The 26,980-nt window shown below is 41.6% G+C and overlaps 1 protein-coding gene across 8 annotated transcripts in view; it reads right to left on the reverse strand.

Annotated features, from left to right (window-relative positions):
• Positions 1–26,980, reverse strand: part of DOCK10 (dedicator of cytokinesis 10) — a 236,420-nt gene that overhangs the window by 164,666 nt on the left and 44,774 nt on the right. For 4 of the 8 annotated variants that reach the window (XM_074314110.2, XM_074314111.2, XM_019736636.3 and 1 more), the window contains exon 1: positions 13,250–13,472. The exons of 3 other annotated variants lie outside the window; for them this stretch is intronic. In XM_074314110.2, coding sequence (XP_074170211.2) covers positions 13,250–13,411 — 162 coding nt within the window. In that variant the 5' untranslated portion in view covers positions 13,412–13,472. Of the gene's footprint in view, positions 1–13,249; positions 13,473–26,980 lie in introns of those variants that run through there. One more of the 8 variants, XM_019736627.3, reaches the window with a different exon arrangement.

The following is a 26,980-nucleotide window of genomic DNA, read 5'->3' on the forward strand; positions in this document are numbered from 1 at the left end:
TGAGGTTTAAAGACTGCAAGGAACTCTTTCATAGTCCCATATTTTTCCAATGGCACATGTCTGACATCAAGACCCATGCTTTGTCATTACACAATTGTTTTGGTTACTGTACAGCATTTTGGGATTCAGAGCTGTGCAAGGTAACAGAGATAGATGTCTGTCCCCAAAGTAGAACTCTCTAAACTCTTTAATCTGAAGATATTACAAGAAAGTGATTTGCTTCTCTTTTTGCTTTGCTCTCTCTGCCGAGGGACCCTGGGATGCCCACAGTTGTGTTCTATATCTCTGTAGCTTCTGGTCTTCTTACTGGTTCACTCTACAGATTAACTGGAACTCATTCTCTTTGTATTTAATCCTTAAGGAAAAGTCAAGAGACTGATATGGGCAAAAGTTCCTTATTTACAAAATGATGGAATTGGCTTTCAGCCCTACATAGATTTATCCCTCTAAAATAATCAAAAGTTGGATAAGACTTGCAACGCTACTGATGTTATTTTTATTTTGTAATTAGCATCTATGTGGTTTCATCTCAAATTCTGCACATACATTATATCTGGATTATGAGGAGAGAACAGTATGTAGTTAAAAGAGTGTGGGTCTCACCATTTTGAGACCCAGGCAAATATCCTTGTTCTGCCACCAACTTTTGTGAAAGCTACAGATAGGACAATTTACCTCTTTGACCTGAGTTTCACCTTTCAAGTGAGGCTACTGGATTCTCCGATCCCGAATGCCTAATATTTTATTATTCTATGTAGTCAACATGGAAAGCGGTAAATTTTTAAGAAAAGTATAATACCAAATTGCTTACAATGCTGGACATGGAGCAGAAGAATGCCACTGCAAGAGATCCCAGACCTGAGTTAACAGACAGGAGGGCAGGAGGATGCACTGAGAAAGGTGGGCGTGGCAAGCTGCAGAACAGGTGAGGAGGTGGGTAGAGGGTAGGGTAGCAGTTATAGGTTTCACAAGGGTCACCTCAATCCTAAGTGGCATCTTCAGTTTTAGTTTTTGTATTTTTAAAATTCGTTTGCCAAATTGATAGGATGACATTTATCTAATTTAGAAGAATTTTCTAGGGACAGGAAAAATAAACACATTTTTAATTTACCCCATATCTTCATATTAATGGTACTCTGGTTTCCTCATCCCCTTCCCTAAATGCTTAAAAAAATTATTGACTTATTTTTTGTAGTTTACTATTATTTTAATCAAAGAAACAAACACCCACGGGAAGACAATAGAGAGTACACTGATTAAGTCTGACAGAGCCTTGCACCAGTCACCACTCTGGTGTTTCCAGAGAGGCAGTGTGGCATAGTTGCTACAAGCAATGGCTCTAGGTTCAAACCCCAACTCAAGTTCTTACCAGATGGATGACCTTGGGCAAGTTCAGTAACTGCTGTACCTGTACTGTCCAATGCAGCAGCCACTACCCATTAAGCAGTTGAAATAGCATCAGTGTGATTGAAGAACTGAATTTTTAATGATAGTTAATTTTAATTAATTTTGATTTAACTTTAAAAACTGATAATCTATCCAGTTATTTGAAAATGTTTAAGTATTTTTGAAACAACTTAGATATGTAAATTTACTCTTTCAACTGTAAATTGAAATAATGTGATAAATATTTAACATCCAAATTGTGTTATAAGTATACACACTGGAATTTGAAGACTTGGTGTGAAAAAAAAAAACAACGTAAAATATCTCATTCATAATTTTATAGGTGAGATCCAACATGGAACTAGCATAGTAGATAAACACTGTGCCTGTGTTCCTATGAACACATTAAAATTACCACTAAATTATAGAACAATCAACCTGAGGAACCATTTCAAGTCTAGCTAAATAAAAGTACTGTAACTGAAAATATAAAGAAGCCATGGCGAGACTGGTAGGAGGGGCAGAGATGTGAATTGAGCCATCCCCAAACCTCCGTGTGGTGGATTAAAAATTGGGAGGGATATCTTGCTGCAGAGGTGCCCCTGGAGGAGCAAGGGATACCAGCCCCACACTGGCCTCCCCAGCCCGAAGTACTGGTGCCGGGAAGAGGAGCCCCCACAACATCTGGATTGAAAAACAGTGGGGATTCTGACCATCTGGGTAGGACAATAGACTGCAAGAAACCCAGAAGTTCTCTTAAATGGCCTGCACACAGGCTCGCTCACTCACAGGCACTCACCGTGGGTTCTGGTGGAGGAACAGTGACTTGGGAGATGTTGGAGGCATACAGGGGGCAGACTGAGGTGTGTGGCATCGAGGCAAGGGCTGGAGGACACTCACTATTTTCCCTGTGAGGAGGCCTCTTCCTGTGCAGCTGGCAGGTGGGTGCCATCTTTCCTGTGTTGAACCTGCCCCCTACGCTTACGGCCAAATCTGAATCTGATTGATTGGGTGAGCTCCACTGACTCACTGGGAACCTGCCCTACACAACTCCCCCAATGCTGGAGACACTTTCTCATGAGCAGCCAGCCTTGCTGGCATTTCTCTCTTTCTTGGAAAACTATCAGAGACTGCGGGCCCCAGGCTGGTGGCAACTGGCCTCAGTGTGCTCTGAGACTTTTGCTGAGTAGTTCCAGGCTCAGCACTGGCACCAAACCAGAATTTACAATAAGCTGGTGACTACAACTCTTCCCACTCTGGTGACTCCCTGAGACCCTGCCTCACCCAACTCATGTATTTCACAAGGTTCTATCAGTGGCTGAACCTTAAGGGAGTTGGCAGGTGGCAGCAGGCCTTGGGGTATCCTGGCTTTTTGTGGCGCTACCCCAGGCCTGGTACTGGTGGCAGATGTCCTCAGTTCCCAGCATGGCCTCTCCCACATGCCTCCAAGTTCAGCACAGGCAATAAACAACTATGGATTGCTTTGTATATCCTACCAGGTAGCCTGGCCGATCACAAGTATTAGGACCTGGGTCTGCACTGGAACCCTTCCCAAGAGGCCTCAGAACCAAAATACTTGAAGGTTGGCTTCAGAACACAGCAGAGAACCACACAATTAGCCTCACAAACGGCACATAAAAAGGGTGGTCTCAGCAGGCACCAGAGCCTGCTGGGGAAATTCCACTCAGTGGGGTAAGGCCCACACACAGCACCTCATAAGCTATGGATGTGACTAAACTTTACAGCCAATTACCCTAAGGGTCAATCCCACCCACTTATGTGCCAATAGCAATCAAGGCTGAACTATAACACGAAGGCACCAACAACCCACACAAGGCTACATTCTTGGAGCGGCTGGCTCAGGCAACCAAGGAGACTGCAAGGGCCCCACAGGGCACCTATGACATAAAGCCACCTGATCAAGACTGGGAGATATAGCAGCCCTACCTAATACATAGAAACAAACACAGAGAAGCAGCCAAAATGAAACAAAGAAATGCATCCCAAATGAAAGAACAGGAGAATACTCCAGAAAAAGAACTAAACAAAATGGAGTAAAGCAACCTACCAGATACAGACTTCAAAACACTGTGTATAAGGATCTGCAAGGAACTTAGTGAGAACTTCAACTAAGAGATAGTAAGCAGAAAAAAGGACATAGAAACCATAAAATAGTACCAGTCAGAAGTGAAGAATACAATAACTGAAATAAAGAATGCACTAGAAGGAATTACCAGCAAATGAAATAAAGCAGAGGACTGAATTGGCAATTTGGAAGGCAAGGTAGAATAAAACACCCAAATCAGAATAGCAAAAAAAAAAAAAAAAAAAAAAAAAATCCAAAAAAAATGAGGACAGTTTAGGGGCCTCTGGGATAACATCAAGCATACCAACATTTGCATCATAAGGGTACCAGAAAGAGATGAGATAGAGCAAGGTATTGAAAAAGTATTTGAAGAAATAATGACCTAAAACTTTCCTAGCCTGGCAAAGAAAATAGACATACAAGTCCAGGAAGTACAGAGCATCCCAAACAGCATGAACCCAAAGAGGCCCACACCAAGACACATTATAATCAAAATGGCAGAACTTAAAAACAAAGAGAGAATCCTAAAAGCAGCCAGAGAAAGGCAACTAGTTACTTACAAGGGAGCCCCCATAAGATTGTCAGCTGATTTCTCAACAGAAAGTCTGCAGGCCAGAAAGGATTGGCACAAAATATTCAACGTGATGAAAGGCAAGGACCAACAACCAAGAACCGACAACCAAGACTGCTCTACCTAGCAAAGCTATCATTTACAATTGAAGGAGAGATCAAGAGATTCCCAGACAAGAAAAAGCTAAAGGAGTTCATCGCCACCAAACCAGTACTACAAGGAATGTTAGAGGGACTTCTTTAAGATGGAAAATAAAATAAAATTTATGAATAATAAATGGCAATATCTACATAACTATCAACAATTACTCTCAATGTAGATGTTTTAAATGCTCTAATCAAAAGACATAGGACGGCTGACTGGATAGGAAAACAAAACCCTTACATATGTTGCCTCTAAGAGACTCATTTCAGATTGAAAGACACAGACAGAAAGTAAAGGGGTGGAAAAAGGTATTTCATGAAAATGGAAATGAAAAACAAACAAACAAACAAACAAAAAAAAACACAAAAAACTGGGGTCACACTATTTATACCAGACAAAATAGACTTTAAAACAAAGGCTATAAGAAGAGACAACGAAGGACCCAGTAATCCCACTTCTGGGTATTTATCTGAAGAAACCCAAAATGCTACTTCGAGGGGACATGTGCATCCATATGTTCATTGCAGCATTGTTTACAGTGGTGAAGATATGGAGGCAGCCTAGATGTCCATCGATAGAAGAGTGGATAAAGAGGATGTGGTACATATCCACCATGGACTATTGCTCAGCCATGGAAGGGAATAGGTCCTTGCCATCCGTGGCAGCATGGATGGACCTGGAGGGTATTGTACTGAGTGGAGTATGTCAGAAAAAGACAGATGCAATGTGATTTTGCTTATATGTGGAATCTAAAGAACAAAATTAACGAACAAAACAGAAACAAATGCATAGATACAGAAAACATTTTGAAGGTTGCCAGATGGGAGGGGTGTTGGAGTGTGGGTGAAAAAGAGGGGAGGGAATAAAAAATACAAATTGGTTGTTAGAAAGTAGTGATGGGGATGTAAAGTAAAGCACAGGGAATATAGTCAATAGTATGGTAATAACTATGTATAGTGCCAGGTAGTTACTAGGTTAGGCAGGGGATCATTTCTTAAATTATGTAAGTGTCTAACCACTATTCTGCATACCTGAAGTTAATATAAAATAATATTGAATGTCAACTGAAATTGAAAAAATCTTTTAAAAGCAGTGGAAAAGGTAAAGGGGAATAAGAGGTGCAAATTTCTTGGACTAAAACAAACAAGTCATGAGGATGTAGTGTACAGCATGGGGAATGTAGTCAATTATAGTGTGATAGCATTGCATGGTGTCAGGTGGTTGCTGGACTTATCATGGTGATCACTTTTTTAGGTATATAAATGTTGAATAACTGTGGTGCACCCCTGAAACTAATATAATATTGTATGTTAGCTATACTTTTAATAAAAATATATTTAAAACATAACAATTTTATATTGATTATATACCAAAATAACAATAGTTTGGGTATATTGGATTAAATAAAATGTATTACTAACTGTAGTATTTCTTTTTACTTTAAAAAATATGGCTCCTAGAAAATTTAAAATTATATGCATCACATTGAATTTCAATTATAAAGAGCTACTCTATAGACTTTAATATGTTCTTCAATGATATGGAAATAAAGACGATTTCCTCCAGTGGTTGTTGTGGCAACAAGAAAATATAACCGTGCAAAGTTATTAGCAAAGTACCAGACAAATAGCTGGAAATGCTCACTAAACTGCGATTATTTTGTGAACACCATTTCCATCTTTACTTCCTCTGACTTATAAAGCAGAACTTGAAGCTATTCTGAGGACTAGTCAGTCTGTTCTCATAAAGTGCATGAGAGCAAAGAAGGCCATTGATAACACAGAATAACCAATGGTAGGAATGCTAACAATTCACCAAATGAATCCATATATATTTTTTTTACTTCACAGATTCCTCCTGCTTTGTAAACTTTATGACCCATCAGATATGGCATTCATTTATTCATTCATCATCAACCCATTTACGGAGTAACAACTTCTAGAATAATCTAGATTCCACAATTTTGAATTCTTAAGCTTCTTAACTGTCATAAATCTGTAATAAAAAATCTATTTCCATCAGGAAACATTGAAATAACTTTAAAATGACAAATAAGATACAGACGATTTTTCATCTCTAATAACTTCAGTGGTCTCTACTGAATGTAAAAGTATCTTTTCTCTCTCTCACTTGATTTTCTACTTTTATTTATTATTATAATGGTTTTAATTCTAAAAAATTCTTTTAAGATTTTGTATATTTTTTCTTTGTTATAATTTCTAAATTTGGCATGATTTGGAGAACTGGAATGATGCAATATCCCTTTATAAATGATGAAAGAAAAAAAGAATAAACTAAAAATTAAATTTTAGAAGAGAGTCAATTGGTGGCTAACATAGAAGAGTCTCAAACAAATGCAAATGTTCTATGAATCATGGATTTGTGTGAATAATCTATTCAATAAATGTTACAGTGCTCCCGTAAATAAGCTAACCTTGAATTTCCATTTCCCCACATTCTATGAAGCACAAATTAAATTTCCTTGTAGCAGTTCAATTCTTTCTCCTAAAATAACTCTTGGAAGTATATTAAGTATGTAAACTTTTCTTAGTTTCAACCAAACAATGAAAGAAATCATAATAGCTAAACTTAATGAGTTCTTACTAAGTTCCAGGATCTAGTATAGGTTCTTCACTGGTATTCACTCACAGAATTCTTAAAATAGCCCTATGACATAGTATGGTGGGCAGCATAATACCCTCCCCCCGACCCCAAATGTCCACATCCAAAGCCCCAGAACTACGAGTATGTTATTTGCATGGCGAGGAGGAAGTAGACTGCTGATAAATTTAAGGTTTGTAGTCAGCTGACCTTGTATATTGGAGAGTATACTGGATTGTCCAAGTGGGTCCAATGTAATTACAAGAGTCCTTTGAGTGAAAGGGGAGGAAGAGTCAGGGGTCAGAGTCAGAGAGATATACGAAGATACTATGCTGCTGCTTTCTTTGAGGACAGAATAGGGCCAAGAACTAAGGAATGTGGGCAGCCTCCAGAAGCTGGAAAAGGCACAAAAACGAAAACAAAACAAAACAGAAAAACCCAAAACAGATTCCCCCATGTAGCCTCCAGAAAGGAATGAAGATTTACCAATTTTGGCATAATAAGACCCCTTTGGGATACCTGGTCTCCAGAACTGTAAGATAATAAACGTGTTGTTTTAAGCTGCTAAATCTGTGGTCATTTTACAGCAGGAATGGGAAACCAACAGAAATAGTTACCCTCACTATTCCCATTTTACAGACAGGAAAGCCAAAACGCAGATAATTTAAATAACTGATCCAGAGATCACACAGCAAGCAAATGCTTTTGCAAGGGATTCAGACCCATGTCTCTGGTGCTTAACCTACAGCAACAAAATAAAAGTTAGCACTCTGTTGGGTCACAGGTTCCTTGGGAGTTTCCAAGATGTGATTTGAGACTGGGCCCCCATACAATAGAGATCAGGTGGAGACTAAAGAAAAAGGTGACCACTCCAGATTGGAGGGTGGCCGGTGTAATAAGCAAGGGAACTTACTCAGGAGACTTGTCTTGGATGATCACAACTCGTTTTAACACACCCTCCTGCTGTATCTTGAACTGGGTCAGTCACCCACACAGGGGGCCTGAACTGGGTGTAGTGAAGGACCTGGCCTAGATGGTCTCTCCACCACATTGCTGCCTCAAGGCCGTGTCCTTGGGTGGTTTCTAGCATGAGGAAGGCGAGCAGACTGAACACTCCAAGCACAGGGGAGGGGTGGGGAGCCTCCCATTGCTGGAGTCCAGCTCTCCAGTCAAACCCACAGTCACATCTTCTTGGCGACACTTCCCAATAGACTGGTGTAGGGCATGTTCTCTTTTCTTAGCAGCTATTCATTCTCCAGGTTGGCTCCATTTCCTCTTCCTTAAAGGAAGCCTTCCCTGACTGCACTGAGGAGCTCAGCTGCTCAAAGGACACAGTCTCAGGTAGAATGTAACTCTTACTGGAGGCACTTACGCTGATGACAACGTTACATTTGTTTGATCCTTTCTGTCTCTGCCATGAAACTGTGAGCTCCAGGAGAGCAGGCAGTGGCTGCCTATGGCCAATGCAAGCTGCTGTTGTCCCTCAGTTATCTACTGAGTTTCTGATGTTTAGATCATCTAACAGTGACAAATTCCTGTGGTGTGTATTGAATTTGTTGGACATGGTCTTAAAGAACAAAATATATTACAGCAGAATGAATTTCAAAAACGTGAAACTTTGAGTAAATCAGCTCCATGGAAATAAAATCTGAGGGAATAAAACAACAACCTAGAAGAAATTTGTTGACATACGACAAAAATACTGTATTCCTATTTAGTTTGCTAAAAGATACATTTCTATCCTCGATTGCATTACTCAGTGTTCACAAGATTTCATTATATTGATTGAAGCCTGATACTTGGGGGGAAGCCTTAAATCCACTCTTCTAGAAAACACAGAAGCAAACAAAAACAAACATATGCAGGACTTTTAATACTTGATTATTTTTAAAAGTTAAGGAACTTTTTATTAGCACTGATGTGTTGAGTCTATGCTTTTCCTAGCCACATAAGTATGTATTTCTACTTGGTAATAAAAATCTAGTTAATTTTCACGCTATGGCTTCCCCCCAAACACTTACACCTACTAAGAATACAATGCTCTTTGTATTTTAAATGTGTATTTATATTTGTCTTTATCTATATATAGTTGAATTTACTCATTGGTTTTAGTGTAAGTTTCTGCATATCCCCCACCGTACACACCAAATTTCCTGCTTTTCTTTATCATTGTGGTAGTTTTAAATTTTAAACATTTATTTTTACATTGTGTACCTTTTTCTTTGTTTCTTATCATTTTTAATTTGTATCATTTGGAAAGCTAAAAAGATGCAACATTATATGAACAAAATATACTGGACCTGATTTGAATTTAGTAAATCTTTGCCTTAAAGATTTGTGTTGGTAATTACTGAGCATCTGATCACATTCAATTAATTCTTATACCCAAGGAGAAGATTCAATTCATTTGCCCATATTCTGTGGCTTTGAGATTCAGTTCAAAAGCAGTTCACAAGGAAAAATAACTATCAAAGATTCTCCGTGCTTTTAAGCTCTGCATTACACCCACTCATGGCAAGCCATTCAGAATCACACTCCATTACACAAGCTTCCCTTCCCAGGGGAATCTTATATTAGTATATTCAAGATTCAAACTCACTAAAATGAAATAAGAACACTAATTCAGGATTAGAATGCTTGGAAGTTGTTTCTTCCTCATGCATCTGTTCAAAAAGATGAAACTGGGCAAAACACGTTAAAATCCCTCTGGTAATAAAGATTTATTAAGTTAGAATATTTACTATAGAGTAAAAAGAGAGATCATTTGGTTTCCTTTGAAGTAGTTCCCATAGTATATTTCTCTCTTTTCCTGATTTTATTCGTAGGACATGTATGTAAACAATATGTGTTCCAAAGATATGAAATAGCTCAAAGTATGATTAACTGCCAGTAGATTTACACACTGTAAGTGTTCTAGGAAATTAGAAAACAGAGATCACTTATTTATTCATTCATCAATCACTTAATTGGCATTTATGTTGTGCCAGGCATTACATCTCCTCTGGAGACTTTCCTCAGACCTTAGACTTGTATAGTCAATTTTCTATTTGATGTCTTCATGTACAGACCTAACAGGCATCTCAAACTTAACATGTGAACTTAGAGTTTCTTGCCGAATCTTCTCCTGCAGTCTTTCCCATCGGAATGGAAACTAAGTCTTCTAAACGGTTGTTCAGGCGAGAAAATGAAACAAATAAAACAAAACCAAAAACAAAATACTGAACACTCATCCCTCATTCCTCTCTTTCTTTCACTCACATGTTCAATTTGTAAGCAAAGCCTACTGGCCCTACTTCTGAAATATATCCTAATCCAGCCACTTCCCGTGACCTCAACAACGACCATCCAGGTCTTTTGCTGGGATCATCGCAATGGTTTCCTGGTTAATGGTCTTCCTGCTTCAACCCTTGACCCTCTGCAGCCATATATCCTGTTACTCCCTTATTCAAGGCCCTCGAAATCAGTGAGTTTGTAGTTAACCTAGCACTTACGATCCCCCAGACACTGGTCTAACCTCTTTGCATGTATTAACTGACTGAATTCTCAAAGTAGCCTCACACAGTAGGTACCACCACCACTGTCTACGTTTTGTCAATGAAGAAATGAAGGCGCGTGGAGGACAAGCCCCTTGTCAAGATCATGTAGCTAGTGAGTGGCAGAGATGGGACTCAGACTCTGACGTTCTGGCTCCACGGTCCATGCTCTTAACTTCTGTGCCTGCCTTCTCCTTCTCACTCTTAGAAAAGAAACCAAATCTTCCTGATGGTCTGCCAAGCCTGATACTATCTTCCCCATGACCTCGATGACCTCACCTTCTACCACCTTCTCCTGACTCACTTGGCCACACTGGACTCCTGACTGTTCCTCACACACACCAGCCTTCTTCCCATATTAGGGACTTTCTTACCCAGGCTGGTCCTTCACCTGAGACATATCCCGATAGAACGCGTGGCACGACTCACTCCCTCACCTCCTTCAGGTCTTTCCTCAAATGCCACTTTTTCAGTTAGGATGTTCCTAATCCCCCTTATTGAATATCTTACTGACATATCTAGACACTGTTCTAGACACTTGATATGTATTTTATTTCATTAAACTCTCCCAACAGTTCAGAGTTGATAGAACTATGACCCCATCTCACAGATGAGAAAAAAGAGGCACAGAGATGTTAAATACTATGTGGAAGGTCACAGAGCTGACTAGTGATGAAGTCAGAATTCCAACCTAGAGTTTCTGACTCTAGAGTCTGTGATCCTACACACACACACACACACACACACACACACACACACACAATTTGGTGACTAATGGGTGATGAGCAAGTGAGAAAAAAAATCAGTTTTTTTCAGAAGCTTACAGACAGAGTGAGAAGACAACTAGCGTATCAGGTTAAAGGAGAATAAGAGTTGGAGAGTTTAGATTATCAGTTTCTGGAGGCATGTTTCTCAGAATGTCATCCAAGATGCTCCTCTATCAGAGTCACCTGGGAGTGCTTGCTAAAGAGTACAGATTCCCAGGCTCCACTCCAGACCTTCTTTTATAGAGTTTTTGGGGGCCAAGTACCCAAGAATTTGTATAAATAAGAACTCGTAGGTGATTTTTGAAACACATGAAAATTCTCGAACCACCATCTTAAAGACAGGAAATAATTCCATTGACTTCAATGTATGCACTAAGCATCACAACCCTAATACAGCATTTCCATAAAAACAGAATTTGCAAGATACATTACCTCCGTAAAACTTTGCAACTTAGGGCAGCAGTCTTTGGTGTATCTGTTCAAGTACCTAGAACAGTGGCTGACTCTTAGTGGACCGGCCATAAATCGTTGTTGAGCACGTGAATTTTGGAGTGGCCCAGAGGAAATTTTCAAGACGCACAATAACTTTGTATGACTCTGAATGGTCCAAGATTTCCATCAGACTTCTCATAAAAATTCAGTTTTATCATTATTTCCTTAGAAGTGTGAACAGATTTGAAAATATACTGGCTTTTGGAATCATTGATCTAAGTGTGACTTGAGACTCTGGCATTTAGCAGCTGTGTGATGTAAACAACATAGTCAATGCTCTGAACCCTTGTTTTCTTCATTAGTAAATTTATCATCACCTCATTGGATGTCAATAAAGGTATTGTGTACATTTTTGAAATCGGGAAAAAATAAGGTATTGCTAAGCAAATTATTATTTTTTATTTCTCAGTTACTTTGAGAGACTTTTTCTTTTTGCAAATTTCTAGCTGCAATATTTTATAGTCTAATTAGTACAATTAGAAAAAATGACTGTTTTAATGATTGAGATGGCATGAGTAATACCCATAGCTATAAAATGTGTTAATGTTATTAATGAGAGTCAAACTTAAAAACAAAGGTCTCAGATCTTTTAAAATTCATTTGTGAAAACTTATGGGAGTAATGAATTATGAAATTATTCCTACTTAGTATTTCTTTTTAGAGATAATCATAGACCAATTGTTCAAGAACAGTATTGCGTTTCAAAAGTCAACTATTGATTTGTTGAAGAAGTTAGCAAAAAATGTTATAGCTTAGTATTCTGTCACTCAGAGGCACAGTCCAAGCCAAGTGACTTTCATTTAAAAACTTTTAGAGTAACAGGTATTTTCCATTCATTATTTACGACAACTTTGATATATGAACACTGAAATCTAAGTGAAAAAAGTCAATTGTACTAAAACCACCCAGACTTCAACACTTCCTCAATTTTGGAAAGTTTAGCCCACTACCTCCATCCTAACGTGGAATTTCAGTGACTAAGCAGATCTCCCCCTGAACCTAAAATAAGGAAAGACTCTATCCTCTACTTTATTCTTGCTGATCAAATACATACACAAAGTGGGAGTAATATTGTCTCTTATAATTAAAGCACAGACGGAAATGTAATTAGACAAGTGGCACGCAACAACTTTCTAATTAAAGCACATGGATTCCACAAAATTCTCAAAAACTTCATTCTGATTTTGAGCCTAAGTTAAGCATTTCAGAAAGGCATTTCTGTTTCAGAGACAGAAACAAAAGCCCCAAATATCTTGAAGTTAGAAATGTAACTACCAACATCTACCCAACTTGATTGGTTACGTGTGATATAAAAATATCTGTTTGGGGCTCTTCTTTTTTATAAAATAAAATCCACTCATTAAAACAAACTCCAACATGTCCTCTTTTTTTTCTGCACAAAAGTTTTTAACTGCATACAAAATGTTAGGCAGAAGGGAATTTCTAATAGATTGATAAACTGCAAATTTTTGTTACAAATCTAAGAGAAAGAATATCAGCTCTTTGAATGATAGAAATAGTTTTGAAAGATTTCCCCCAAACAGTAAAACACAGTAGCAGTCTCTAGGTCACACTTCTTTATCTAAAGCTGAACACCCCAAAGCCCTTGTAACCTCATTGTATAAAAACAGTTCAATCAACTGAGGCTGCTTTGCCACAGACACCATACCATTATGACGAGGGTTCTGGGTCTGCTCATTTCATCGTCACTTTCCAGAGGCAAAATTTCGTGGGATGGTTCCTCCTGGCGTCGGCTACAAATGTGTGGACAGCTCCTCTGGACCACAGAACGAAAAGCTTGTAGCAGAACAATGCTGGCAGTGCAGCCCATCGCTGCATCCTGGAGCCTACAAAATAACTTCTATGTTGATGCTATGTTTGCAAAACAGTGGCTCCTTGTGCCTGAAAACAGCCTACATTGCAGCTGCAGCCAGCTCACGCTCCAATCACTTCCTTGAGCTCTGATCATCTGATCAGAGCCAACTAGCTTGGATGCAGAGATGGGAAAGATTTGATCCACTGAAAGTGAACACACTCAGAAATATTAGAGCACTTCGCCCAGAGAGTATTTCTCAGTTCATTCCAAGCGCATGTTTCCTGTTCATTACAATGATTCTCTTCAATTCTAGTTTGAATTCTGAATAAATATATCTTTCCCATCCAGACATTCAAATAAATCACGCTTTTTCAAACTAAATGCTGAAAATCTGACTTCACACTGACATATTTTTCCAAGGCCAAGGAGTGTCATACAAAGAGTGAAAAAAAATATTTTTTTAATGTAAACACTTTCGGAAGGAAAATTTGCTAGACACCTCGCTAAGGAGTTTTACTTGTCATAGCTCCTAAGTTCCAGAAATGAAATTGACTCATCTGAAAGGTGGGGTCCACTGAATCAAAATGATTTATCAAAAGTATGCACACATTAACCAAACTCATGTGAGCGACACCAGTGTTCCCTGAGATTTTCTCTCAATAGTAGGGTTGTTCTGTTCCCACACATGCAGTTCTGAAGCCTAATACATTTTTATATTTTCATAGGCGGCTTGTGGGGCTGAAAATATCTCTATTACTGAGGTCACTCAGCTGACGGAGGTCACTCAAGCTGACCTCCTGGAAAAAACAGCTGTAAAGCATTTTCACATCCTATCAATATGTATTCATGTCTTCAGGAAGGACTTTGACTTACTCCCTGACTCCTGCCAGGCTAGTCACTTAGGAGGAGGCAATCAGGGATGCTTAGAAATCACGTGACGTGCTTGGACTGGCTTCAAGATCTAATGGTCTATTGTAACAGAATCGGACAGCAGGGGATGCTTGCACTAAAAATATCTCACGGAAAATGGATTTTGCTTACAAATGAGGAAAGTATGAAATCCCCAATAGGATTTGCAATGTCGAGATCGTTTCTGTTAAGCCAATCCTTCCAGTGTAACTCTGAAAGCCAAAATAAAAAAATGTTTTCTTTGGTTTCTGGGCTCCTCAGTGTGGAGAGTGATGCAGGAAGTTTGGAGAAGGTTTGTTTTGCTACAAGATGTGGCCACTCCGGCCCCAGTAACCTCGCTTTCACAGAAGCATCTAGCATAATGCTCAATTAGGCATTAATTGCTCGGTAATCTGTCACAACACAACACCGTTTTAATTGCTATGTTTGTCAGAGTAGTAAATTTTTTTTTTTCTTTTAAGAGGTACTGGCTGCCAATAGTTTCTCATCTCCCTCTGTTTTGAGCAAACATATTTTAGTGCTGCTGGAAAAAGAAGAAAAAAATGCTAATGGTGCTGGCAAGTCCCCTAACACCCTCTGGACCTTTGTCAGAGTGCCCGGGTGCTAATCTAAACCATTTTTACTCCAAACAACTAGGGCATTTACTGAAGAGAGGCTACAATTTAGCCTGTCTGGCCTGTGTGTATTGAATATGCATATAAATGGTGTCCACTAGAGACACAGCACAGACTGGGTCTCTGTGATTATAAATGTGTCTTTTCAAATATTGCTCCTCAGGACTCCTTGTATGTCAGTGCCGACCCCTCCCGCCCTCTGTTACGCCCCATGACAGAGCACTCTCCAACCATCCCCTTAGGTTCTGGCCGTCTGCTCCTGACTCAGTAATTCAAACGCAGCAAGGCACTGACTAGAGGGGCTTAAAAATCCCGCCAGCCCCAGTCCTCAGTGGGACCGAGTGGGAAGACAGATCCCTCCCGCCACGACCATGGCTCAGGGGAGCAGATGCACTTCCCTTCTCCAACTCCTTTCTAGTCTCCTCTCTCTATATCTGGCTATCCTCTGGGGTGGCTTTTGGAGTCAAATGTTTTGGCAGATGCCAAAGTCTTTGGGGAAACAAATGAGATGCTTTCTAGCTATTAGAGTCCTATTTTCATCGATTGCCCCCTTCGCCTCTGAGGAACTCATCCCTATTATTGATGGGCTGCTGCGGGACTCTTTATAGCTTCTTTCTCTTTCAACTTCCATCGTCAAGGAAAGGGGACCTCCAAGAATTAGTTTCATGGGAATTCCATCCACATTACAATAGGACAAGAAACCAAAAGGGTGAAAAACAGTTAACATTTGGACATATAGTCCAACATTTTCTTACGAAAAATTTCAAACATGCAGCAAAGTTGCTAGAAAGGGGTTGGGTTCTGAGGTCGACGTTTTACATAGTAAATGAAGCTTAGTGGGGCAGGTGGGGGAAGAGACAGAAATCAACCCAAAGAGACTAGGACTTTTTTCCCTCCATATTTAGGATCCATGTCGATACATAGGGAATATTTTTAAAAATGAGGACTAAATTCTTCACAGGTGTCTGCTATTTTCACCTGCAGTATTAATAAGATGGTCTTCAAGCATCAAATGTGCATGGCCTTACTAATCAGTAACTTTTGGAGACTCTCCTTTGCGACTGGTCATTGCCTCCTTCTCCTAGCTGAGTCTTATTTCACTATTCTCTAAGGTATTTAGCAAATGCAAAATGCTAGAAGAAAAATTTTTAACTTATTGTCATAGATGAAGAAATAATGTCACTACCATTTGTTAGACTAAGTTATCCAGAGAAGTGTTGGGAACTACATTTCATTCTGCGTTATTAAATGAAATATCTATTTGTGCATATATACACACCTGCACAGTGTATGTTATTTCATATGATGTTCATCCATTCAGCACTTATGAAATCTTAAATCCATGTACAGTGAAAAACTTTCTTGCTTCAAAGCAGAGATGGCCATGTCAAGTAGACATGAAGTAGCCATATTTACTTGGCACAGAGTTGACATTCAGAATTGGTTATAAGCTTAGACTCTGAAGCAAGCTTGGCTAAATTCAAATTTTGGCTCTGCCGCTTACTAGTTGTGAGTCTCTGAGCAAGTCACTTAACTTCTCTGTACCTCAGTTTTTCCAACTGGAAAATGGGCATGATCAGAGTGAGGAGTAAATGAATCAATATATGTAAATATTAATTAGAACTGTGCCTGGCACATAGTAAGTGCTAGGGAAAGGCTTGCTTTCTGATTAGTGCCAGTGTCATTATCATTATTCATTGAGCACCTACTATATGCTGGGTACTGGGCATAGAGTGAACTCAAGTAAACACAGTCCAAGCTCTTAGAGAGAGGGGGAGATGTCACTGAAAAGTGAAATCCATCAGAAGGTAATTTCGGCTTGTGTGTTAAGAAGGAAATCCACAGGCTGCAGTGATAAGGACCAAATTTCAGGGCTGCGGCGAGGTGTCTCAGGGGAGGCTTCTCCCAGGCAGTGTCGTGTTTAAGCTGAGCCCAGCGGCTGAGCAGAAGGAGACCAAGCCTCCATTATGGCCATTAGCAGAGGCAGCCTCACTTTCATTCCCTTGATGATTATCATGCGCCAGAGGCTAGAAAGAACATGGACTTGCAAAGGTGGATTTAAACCAGAAAAATATTTGGCATGAGACACAATGTAGTGAGGCAACCCTGGAAAATCCCCTTTGAGAGCTGGTATATTCCTCATAGGAAAATTTATGATGTTTCCTTGGATGATAGTTTCAGAAGGCAGCTAGCCCTCTTAGCAGACTGTTTCAGGTGATAATTTAAATTGTATTTTGATGGGAATTTAAAACATATTTAGCTGTAATGAACTTGATGATAAGGGAATGTAAAAAATAAACGTGTTTACTGTGTGTTCATGGGCAGAAAAGACTCGTCTATCTAAATTGGCTGCAAACACAGAGGTGGAATATGGAAACATGACTGGCTCTCTCTGTAACTCCTTGGTGCAACATATGCTCTTATGTAGGTTAACATCGAAATGCTCCTAGAAAAGAGGCTACTTTAGGTCCAACAAGAGAAGGCCATCACCCTCTGACACCCCGTGAGCCTGGATGTGGCTGTCCAGCTCAGAGAGGAAGGCTACTTGCTCATGAATCCATTGGAGGCTGACAGCCTGGACACGTCACTGCTGCACAGAGAACTAGCCACCTGCCTTTCCGGGCTAGCAAGAGAACTTGGGGGTGACAATCAAGCTGGAGAAGTGCAAATGCCTACAATCTTAGTTGCACCTTCTTTTATCACCCATAGTATTCTGTGCAGTCATGTGATGGAAAGAGCCCAGACCGAGGTAAAGGGAAGAAACCTCCATCTGCACATTTAAACTGTAGCATCGCCTTTACATGGGAACTCGATGATTTGTGGAACGAATGAATGAACCAATAGGTAATAAAAATCAACTCCTCTCCTCCTCCTCCTCCTCATCATGATTGGTCATCATCAAGGTCTAAATCCTGTTGGTCTGCTTTGTAAATTTTCCACAGGCTCAGCAATTGTTCCCAAGTGAAAGTGACCCCAAAGGAGGAGACACTCCCCTAGATTTAAGGCAACTCAAGGTTTAACCCCAAATTGAGTAAAATCAGGTCACAGATTTGGCCATTTTCCAGGGCAGGGATTACTGAGAACCTTGTTCCTTAGCTACTTCCAGATGGGTAAATTCCTTTAGGTATAAACTGAATTAAATGGCTAGGAGAGAGTTAATCAGTGCTTTCTCAGCTAAAACATGGAAAACACAACCCAGGGAAATGATTCTCCCTGAGGCCCAGACGCCCTTTATCAACTTGCATCTCTCCCTCTTCTGGTGCTACTGCTGCTCAAGAACTTGGGGATTAGTCTATTTTGATAGTAACCCATGACCTCTTTTCCCCACATCTGTGATTTGTGAGTTCTCTCCTTTCAGTTTCTCTCTCTTCTCTCTTCATTTTCACTTAATTATAGTGGCCTCCTCTTTACAGGCATCTTTCCCACTTGCTGACACTTATTGAGTTGTACAATGAATTCACTTTGGAAACCAGCACACTGCTCTTTCGTTTTAAAACTCCAGGTGCTGCTGTCAAGCCCCTTTCTTCATTTCCCTCCTTCTGGCACTGGTGCACCTCAAAAGCAGATCACTCTTTTGTTGGTACACTTAGAAAATTCTCCTTCATTTCACTTTAAGGCAGCGTCCTCATCAGCAGCTTCCTGCAGAGTGCATGGATAATTTAAATGTTCCATTAATATCATACCTTACATTTCGCAAGCTTCTGTGTTTGACCGAACTCTTCCCAGGTCAGAATAAATCTTTCTCATTCTTAATTGAAGGCAGTATAGTGTAGCAGTTAAGGAAGACCGAGGAAGCTGATCACCAAGATTAAATCCCAGTTGAGACACTTATTACCTTTGTGACTTTAAGCAACTTTTTTCCGCATCTGTTAAACAGGTGGATACTCATGAGAATCTAATATCCATGTCAGTACTTGGCAGAATTCCAGACACATGGTAGATACCCAATACATGTTTCTTAGTGAATTATTACTAGAAAAGAGTAGATCGAAGGGGTTTAGACATTGCTTGCTTTTCCCCCATCCACTCCACAAGTGTTTTGTTATTGTGGTGGTAGTGGTGGTGTTGGTAGTGGTTTTTTGCTTTTGTTTTTTATTTCCTGCCTCTTCCCTGTTCAGGGACGCACAATGTTCCCTGGGTAATGGAGGAATGGGCCTGCTGAGCATACCTCCTCCGTGCTTTGAGGTCAGCGCCCATGGTAATGTGAGACAAGTTCCATAATCCCTTCCCAGTCCATTTCCATGAGTAAACAAATTTGAAATCATATTATAGTACCTCATTTACCCAGAGGTCACTCGTTTTGCAACCTCAATTATTCTGATGACAGCCAAGACCTGGGAAGCAACAGACAACTTCTGCAGAGCCAGAATAAACACAGAATCTGATTCATTAATCTATGAAGCCTAAGGGAGTGGTTTGGAGAAGAGACCGTCATATTTTCACCATTTACAGCCACCTTGTGCAAGATTCTAAAGGGTTTGCTGAACTAAGATTGCAATGGCTTTTGGCCAGAAGCAATATATTCTGAGCTGCCCTGATCCAGCAGGAGGAAGCAGCCGTGAGTTAGACAGGAATGATGACACCCGTCTGACTTCTTCAGAGCCTTGTGGTGGGTTCGGCCACTAAGCCAGTCCATCAAGACTCGGCCACTAGCTCAGGTTTGGGATGTGTGCCTGGGGCAGGAATAAGGCTACTGTATTTTAGTGTGGCTCCTAGTAAGGGATTCAGAACAATGAACATGAACTTTAGAGCTGAAGAGACCTGAGTTTGAATCCTCTTAGCCTTCTCTTCCTCAACTGTACGATGGAACTAAGATGACCTCTTTTGCAGTTACTACAACAGAAGACACTATGTATAACACATTGGCATAAGGGGTAGGTTTTATCATTCTTTTACCGCTACTATTAATACAACTATTATGTTCATGATCATTGTTATTCTAAGCAAGTGCCTAAAGAGGTAGGTAACACTCCTGCAAGTCAAGGCTCAAAGCTAATACAGTCGCACGCAAACAGTAGCTCAAACGAGGAAAGAGCCGTGGCACCAGAATGAAAGGGCAAGGTCACGGGTGAGGTGAGGCAGGAAGAGTGGCTGGGTTCTCTTCACCAGCCCATTAGTCCATGGCTGGTCAGACTAACTTAGTGGTGCAAAGCCCCACAACAAGGAAGGCACAGATGATAGAGTCTGAAAAGAACAGATACATAGAAAGAAGAACTCAATATCCACAGTATCTGGGACTAATCCATGTTGGGGGCCAAAAACACCATAAATGACATAAAGTGCAGTGTTGTAGCCCAGTACAATAATGAGAGGTCACAACAATGACACTGACGGCTCAGGAAAAGTCAAATCATGTCCAGTGGCCATAGTTTCAGAAGAAAGAGAAACCTGTGAAATATTCTAAATAAATGTCCTTCAACAACTGCTTTTAATTTTTAAAAGTTTATGGTGAATGGGGTACATGATGTTATCTTCAAAAGTTAGCTATGTGAAAAATATTCTCAGCTGAGGCTGGATAAATGAGCTATCAACTGTACGTTCAGTACTTGTTCTGTTTTATTTTCTATGTTGATTTTTCCCCCTTTGAATTGTAACAGGAATTAGCCACCCACTTCCTAAACATTCTAGGTTAAATCTAGCTTACAATAATCACGAATTACTTTCCAAACATGAAAATGACAGTCTTTGAAGTAATTTACAAATGTGCTTTCCAAAGCAATTTGAAAGATGAAAAGAATGGTGCCAACCTGAAGACATCTCCACTTTATGTTCTTTGCCAGGACTCAGGGGAGTAGCCCAACATATCATTTTCGGGTTGGTGCAAAGCACCAGGCTCAGGCTTTTGAAAGGAAAGGAGAGCAAAGCACGGTATAAGAGGAGTAGGAGGAGCCGGGCTACATTCAAAAGATTAACTTGATAAGATAATGTTTAGCTCTCTGTAAACGCTAAGCTATAGGATGTGGATTCTTAAAGTTTCCCATTATCTCCAGTTTCCTCTACTGACAAATGAAGCCACTGCAGCTCTGCGGGGGACTTGTACATCCTGCATTCCAGCATGACTAGTGGGGGGCAAGCAGTGGATGGGGGCTCTGACACTAATTAGGATTTCAGACTACTCTTGTCCCCTCTCTCTCGATCTAAGCTTGCTTCTCTATAAAATTAGGAGTTAGAACACATGATCTCAGGTGCCTTCTAGGATTCAACAGCTGTATCTAATCACAAGATTGAGAAGACCAGTAACTGATGTCTGGGCTTTGGGGTGGAGAGGAAGATAGGAAAAGTTGTTCCTGCATTTCCCCTACCAATAAGTTTTATAGGTTCTGGTGAATATCACAAGCAGTGCTGAAAAAGAGGCAGACGCAAACTAAAGAGTCTGGAGGAAGAGGAAGGAATTGGAAATGAGGTGTTGGAAGGAGGTTCCACCAAACCCATTTCCTTGTCTTGGAGATCAAGTCATTGATAAGTCAGAGGCTGGTAGGACTTTGTCCTACCTGCTGCCTAACCTGATCCAGCCTAGGAGCCAGAATAATCACCCCAATAAGCTCTGATGGTGTCATGCGGGAGACCCTGCTCGCTGCGCCATTTGTCGTGCGTGGGGCGGCCTGCGGGGTCTCTGCTCCCGCTCCCCACACAAGTACGCAGGATATGGTGAGGCCAAAAAGGAACACCCACGGAGCCATAGGTAGGGGAGTCATACCACTATGGTCTCACTGGAGGCTGGGACCACCGGACGCGCGACCTGCCGTCCGCCTTTCCGCCAACCGACTGACCGACGACTCTCCTCCACTCTCCTCGACTCTGTTCCTCTCCTCTCTTCCGCTCTCTTCGGCTCTGCTCGGCTCTCCTCCGTAGCCGCAGCAGTTATACCAGTGGCCAATCGGCTAACCGGCCACAGCCGACGGCCAATCAGCCACAGCCAAGCCAGCACCTTTCCACGTGAGGCCGAGAGCCTGTAAACTACTCTCCAGGGCTCCGTCCCCACAGATGGATACAGTGTGTGTGGGGGAATCATTTTCCTTCCATTCTTCTAAATCAGGGGTGTCCAAACTGCGGCCTGCGGACCAACTGCGACCCACAATCCATTGTTAATTGGCCCACAGCAAATTCCAAAAATATATTTAGTTTACTTAAATAAACCAGGTGAGGCAATACGTACTTCACCTCGAGTGAGTGGCCCAGTGTCGTGCAGGGCTTCCGGCGGGGTCTCTGCTCCCGCTCCCCGCTCCCCGCACAAGAACGCAGGATATGGTGTCCTGCGGGAGACCCTGCTCGCTGCGCCATTTGTCATGCGGGGCGGCCTGTGGGGTCTCTGCTCCTGCTCCCCACCTAAGAATGCAGGATACGGTGAGGCCAAAAAGGAACACCCACGGAGCCATAAGTAGGGGAGTCATATCACTATATTCTCTCTGGCACCATCCGCCTCTCTGCAATCCGCTCCTGCTCGCTCAGCCACCATCTTCTTGCTAGCCCCCCCCATTTTTTTTTCTTGCTAGCGTAGCCACGGCAGTTATACTAGTGGCCAATGGCTCACTGGTTACAGCTGACGGCCAACTAGCCACAGCTGATGGCCATGCAATCACAGTTGATGGCCATTTACTACCTGAGCCAGCAGCTTTCTATGTGAGGCCAAGAGCTACTTTCTGGGGCTCTGTCCTCACACCCGGCTGTTTGTGTATTTGTGGGGACAGAGCCCCAGAAAGCAGTTTCCAGGCTCTCAGCCTCACATAGAAAGGTGTTAGCTCAGGTAGTAAATGGCCATCAACTGTGATTGGATGGCCATCAGCTGTAACCAGTGAGCCATTGGCCACTAATATAACTGCCGTGGCTATGCTAGCAAGAAAAAAAAATGGGGGGCTAGCAAGAAGATGGTGGCTGAACCTGCAAGCGGCGCAGTGAGGATTGAGAATTGTGTGGCTCCTGTTTCCTGTTTCTCCAACCCAGCCGCCAGCGAGAATATAGTGATATGACTCCCCCATCTATGGCTCTGTGGGTGTTCCTTTTTGGCCTCACCATATCCTGAGTTCTTATGTGGGGAGTGGGAGCAGAGACCCCGCAGGCCACCCCACAGGACACATGGTGCAGTGAGCAGGGTCTCCCTCATGACACCATATCCTGCACTCTCGTGCGGGGTGTGGGAGCAGAGACCCTGCCTGACACCCTGCATGACAGGGACCAAAAAGGACATTGATCAAATGGGCATTCCTCTCTATCACTCCTACTTCATACTAAACTATCATTGTCTGTGATGCCAGCTGCCCTTCTGGAGCAGGTCTTCTATGTAAATTCTTTTAGGCAGTTAGGGGGAAGATCAAAGGTTTTTTTCCTAAGTCTTTTTTCCTTAAAAATAACCTGTTTTAAAAAATCAATATCCTAAGGAAGCATATTTTGGAGTGGGAAACTCTGCTCCCCCTCCATGGCAATGTCCTGTGGAGCAGAAGCAGGTGGACAGAATGACAGCAAGAAGACTCAACTGGCTTCTCTTTGGAGGTGTGACCATTTTGCTGCGCCACAGACCTGTGTTTGTCATTACCAGGATTTGTGACCCTCAGCATATGACCTTTGGAGCTTTGCTTCCATTTTGGCAAAATGGAGATGCTAATAGTGTATTCCGACCTTAGATGAGGAGGAGGAGGACTTGAGATAATCCAAATAAAGCCCTTAACACCAGTGCCTGGGATCTAGGGGGGGCCCAATACATGGAGAAGCTCTTTTGTTCACAAACTCAACTCAGGAAGCTCCATAGCTGACAACCACACGCCAAGTGAGTCCATTGTGCCTTTCACTGCCAGGTGGCATTAGCAGTAATGGAACAACAGAAAACCTCCTTTTGTAGGAGAAATCTCTGGGCTCTAGCATTTTAGAGCAGAAGAATGCAGGACAGATCAGGATGATCATGTTTACCCTTTAGGCAAAGCATTTTCATCCTGTTTTCTATTCAACAACAGAAAGGAGAACAGGAGGAAGCCTCACATTTCATGACAGAAGGGAACTGAATTTTCAGGATAGAAAGTAGCCCCCTCACTCCGGTTCGCCTACTCTGACCCTTCAGCCAACAAAGACACAAAAGCCCTGCACTGAGGGACAGGCTACAAATGCCCCACCCAGCCTCGTGGTCATCTTCCAGCTGGCCCAGACTATGCATTCCTTATTGGAGCACAAAGCAGGAAGCAGCCCAGCTCGGGTGGCCCAGTTACCAGAAGGCAAAACTGAGTCCAAATGAAGATTGTTCCCAGGACTTGGATTATGTGCCGCCAAGATCCCCACCACCACACTGGTGTTGCTTCTACTTTAAAAAGTCCTTAAACTTGGCCATACATGAAATTTCCCAAATGTGACGGCACGTTCATTTAGGTCTTTAGAAATACATGTGTGATCAGGATATGATTCTATTACATTCCTCAAAGGGAATGCAAAATATCTCAATGCAATTTTTTTTTTTTAAGTGTATCGGAGTGACAATTGTTAGTAAAGTTATATCAGTTTCAGGTGTACAATTCTGTAATCCATCATCTGTATATCATGTTGTGTGTTTACCACCCAGAGTCTAATCCCCACCCAATAGAGGTAGGGATTAAGAGAAGAAATGTCCCATGATCATACTTTGGCTTTTAAAGCACAATCTATCAGTACACATCTATGAATAAAGATAGTGACATTTCAGCTCACTTTTAGTTCATTTAATATATAACATTTATTTGTAAACGAATAATCTATTAATTTATATTACGACTACTTTTGTAAGAGCTACTGGTGATAGAAGCAGAGGCAGTATATGTGTTGGTTAAGGAGGACTCTGCAAAACTTTAACCTGGTTTTGAAAGTCAGGTATGACTCTTCACTAGCTTGACAATCTTCAGCAAGTCACTTAACTCTTCTCTGGTGACCCACCTCAGAGAACTGTTGTGAGAATTAAATGAGATAATACATGTAAAGGTACACATGTGATAAGCCAACAGGTATTTTGGAACACTGGCACAAGGTGAAATTACCTGGTATTGACACACAGCCGTGGTTTCAGATTTCTACCTGTTTCCATTTAAGGGCTGAGCTACACACCGGTGACACGCTGTGGACGAGACAACGTGTGATCCTGAGGGAATGCTACTTTCAGTTATGAGAGGAAGTGAACGTGGGTGCACTGGTGATGAATGCATGGTCACTGGTGTGAATCTCAGTAAATTCATTGTTTTCAGGATATGGAAAGTGACCATTGCTGCATTTTAACTTTTGTTGTTGTTGTTGAGAAAACAGAGTTGCATAAGCTTGAAGGTTATTAAATATGTATTGCTCACACTTGGCCACACACTTGCCTTAGCATGACAAGGACACTACTGATTTTCCAAATTCAATTTCTGCAAAACACAAGTCGTACATTAAGTGAACGTGTACGTGGCACAGTTGTTCTTAGGCATGTTAGCCAGTTACATAATTGATACCATTTGCTTCATTGGAATTAATTGTGGGGTAATTTGAATCAACTGGTAAATTGTCCAAAATAAATGGCTAGGCCATTAATGGGCCTCATCATTTCTCCTTCAATAAAATTCTTGCTCAGATCTTTTGTACCAAGTTGCTCACATCTTCATCCCTAAAATTAAATTTCTTTTAAGACTCCTACCCATTCAGGCAAGCACCTCATCTCTCTCCCCTCTATGACAGCCACGTGGGGCCAAGGCTCACTCTATACATGGTGTCTCCAAAAAGGCACAGGGGGGTCTGGTGGCCACCAGGGGTGGGGCTGGCCAGTGTGACACGAAAAAGCAGAATTAAATTAGCAGCAGAAGAGAATCCTAAAAGGCCAGGCTTCCAGCCACACTTAAAAGGGAACTAGTAAACAGGAATTCAGGTACAGTGGTTCACACGCTGTCATTGTGTGGAGTGACACCTGTGTCCAAGTCCTGGCTCGGCCACTTATCAGCTATGTGATGATGGATAAGGGACTTAATCTCTCTATATCTCATCTGTGAGATGAGGAAATAAGTGCAGTAACAGTTAAGGCCATATAACTGACACTTTAAACCAGAACTCTCTGAAAGTGGGTCCTATTAATAATTATGCTATGACAATAGGCTATGCACAGAAAAATCGATGCGTGCTCACCTTGGTGATAATTTCTAACTCTTATAGTTGCTGTAAAAATCAGATAACGTCAACCACGTGAAATCATTTAGCCAGACATTTGGGATAATAGAGTCAATAACTTAGCGACAAGAGCAGGGCTAAGTAGTCAAGGGGTCCAAACTGAACCACACAATAGGAAGCATCGAGCAGCTTTCGAACTTGGCTCCGCATGGAGGTCCGTGGCCTTGCAGAGAGACTAAATTTCAGGGCAGGAGAGAATGTGGGCCCCAGATGTTGAGGGAGGTACTGAGGTGGGTTTCCAGCGCGGATGGGGTGCAGCAGGCAGAAGCAGATTATGGTCAGTCTGCGGTCCTGGAGAGAAGCTGGAGGCAGGGATAGGAACTGGATCTAAAGCTCCACTAGCCACACTGACTTCAGATTAGGGGCAGGAGAAGGAAAGGAGAGGAGAGTTCCCCCTCGGTGTTTGTGTGGACTTGCAAGAACCTGCGTTGCTCTATACCTGGGATCCCCAAATCCCACCTCTCAATTCAAAATCGACTCCAACCTCCATCCAAAAGCCTATTTCCAAATTCCTATCTAGATAATTTCTCTTGGCCAAATACAGCATTGCCTTTGGGCCTTGCAACTGTCCTATTGCTTTTGATGGGTACACCATTTTTTCCTCAGGCATTGGGGTAATTTTTGATGCCTGCCTTTTCATTGCCATCCATGTTCAATAGCAACAAGCACAGCTCACGTGCACCTGCTGTTGAAGTACAGGAGGACACGTGTCAGAGAGCAACCTGTGCTGGGAATGAAAATATGTGAAACCCAGGGCTTGGTGCCATAGGTGGCTAAGCTCAGGAACACTGAGCACAACAACTGAGGTCCAGAGCTTCTAGCAAGCCAAGGAGGACCAAAGTCCAATCCGTAGGGTCATTACCAGCCATGCAAGGTGGCTCAAAGCCACAGAGAGGGTTTTAGATCTGAAGACAGATTC

The sequence above is a fragment of the Rhinolophus sinicus genome, chromosome 17 (genome assembly GCF_057876585.1).
Source record: "Rhinolophus sinicus isolate RSI-liver-muscle chromosome 17, RSI-T2T, whole genome shotgun sequence".
Taxonomy (NCBI): Eukaryota; Metazoa; Chordata; class Mammalia; order Chiroptera; family Rhinolophidae; genus Rhinolophus; species Rhinolophus sinicus.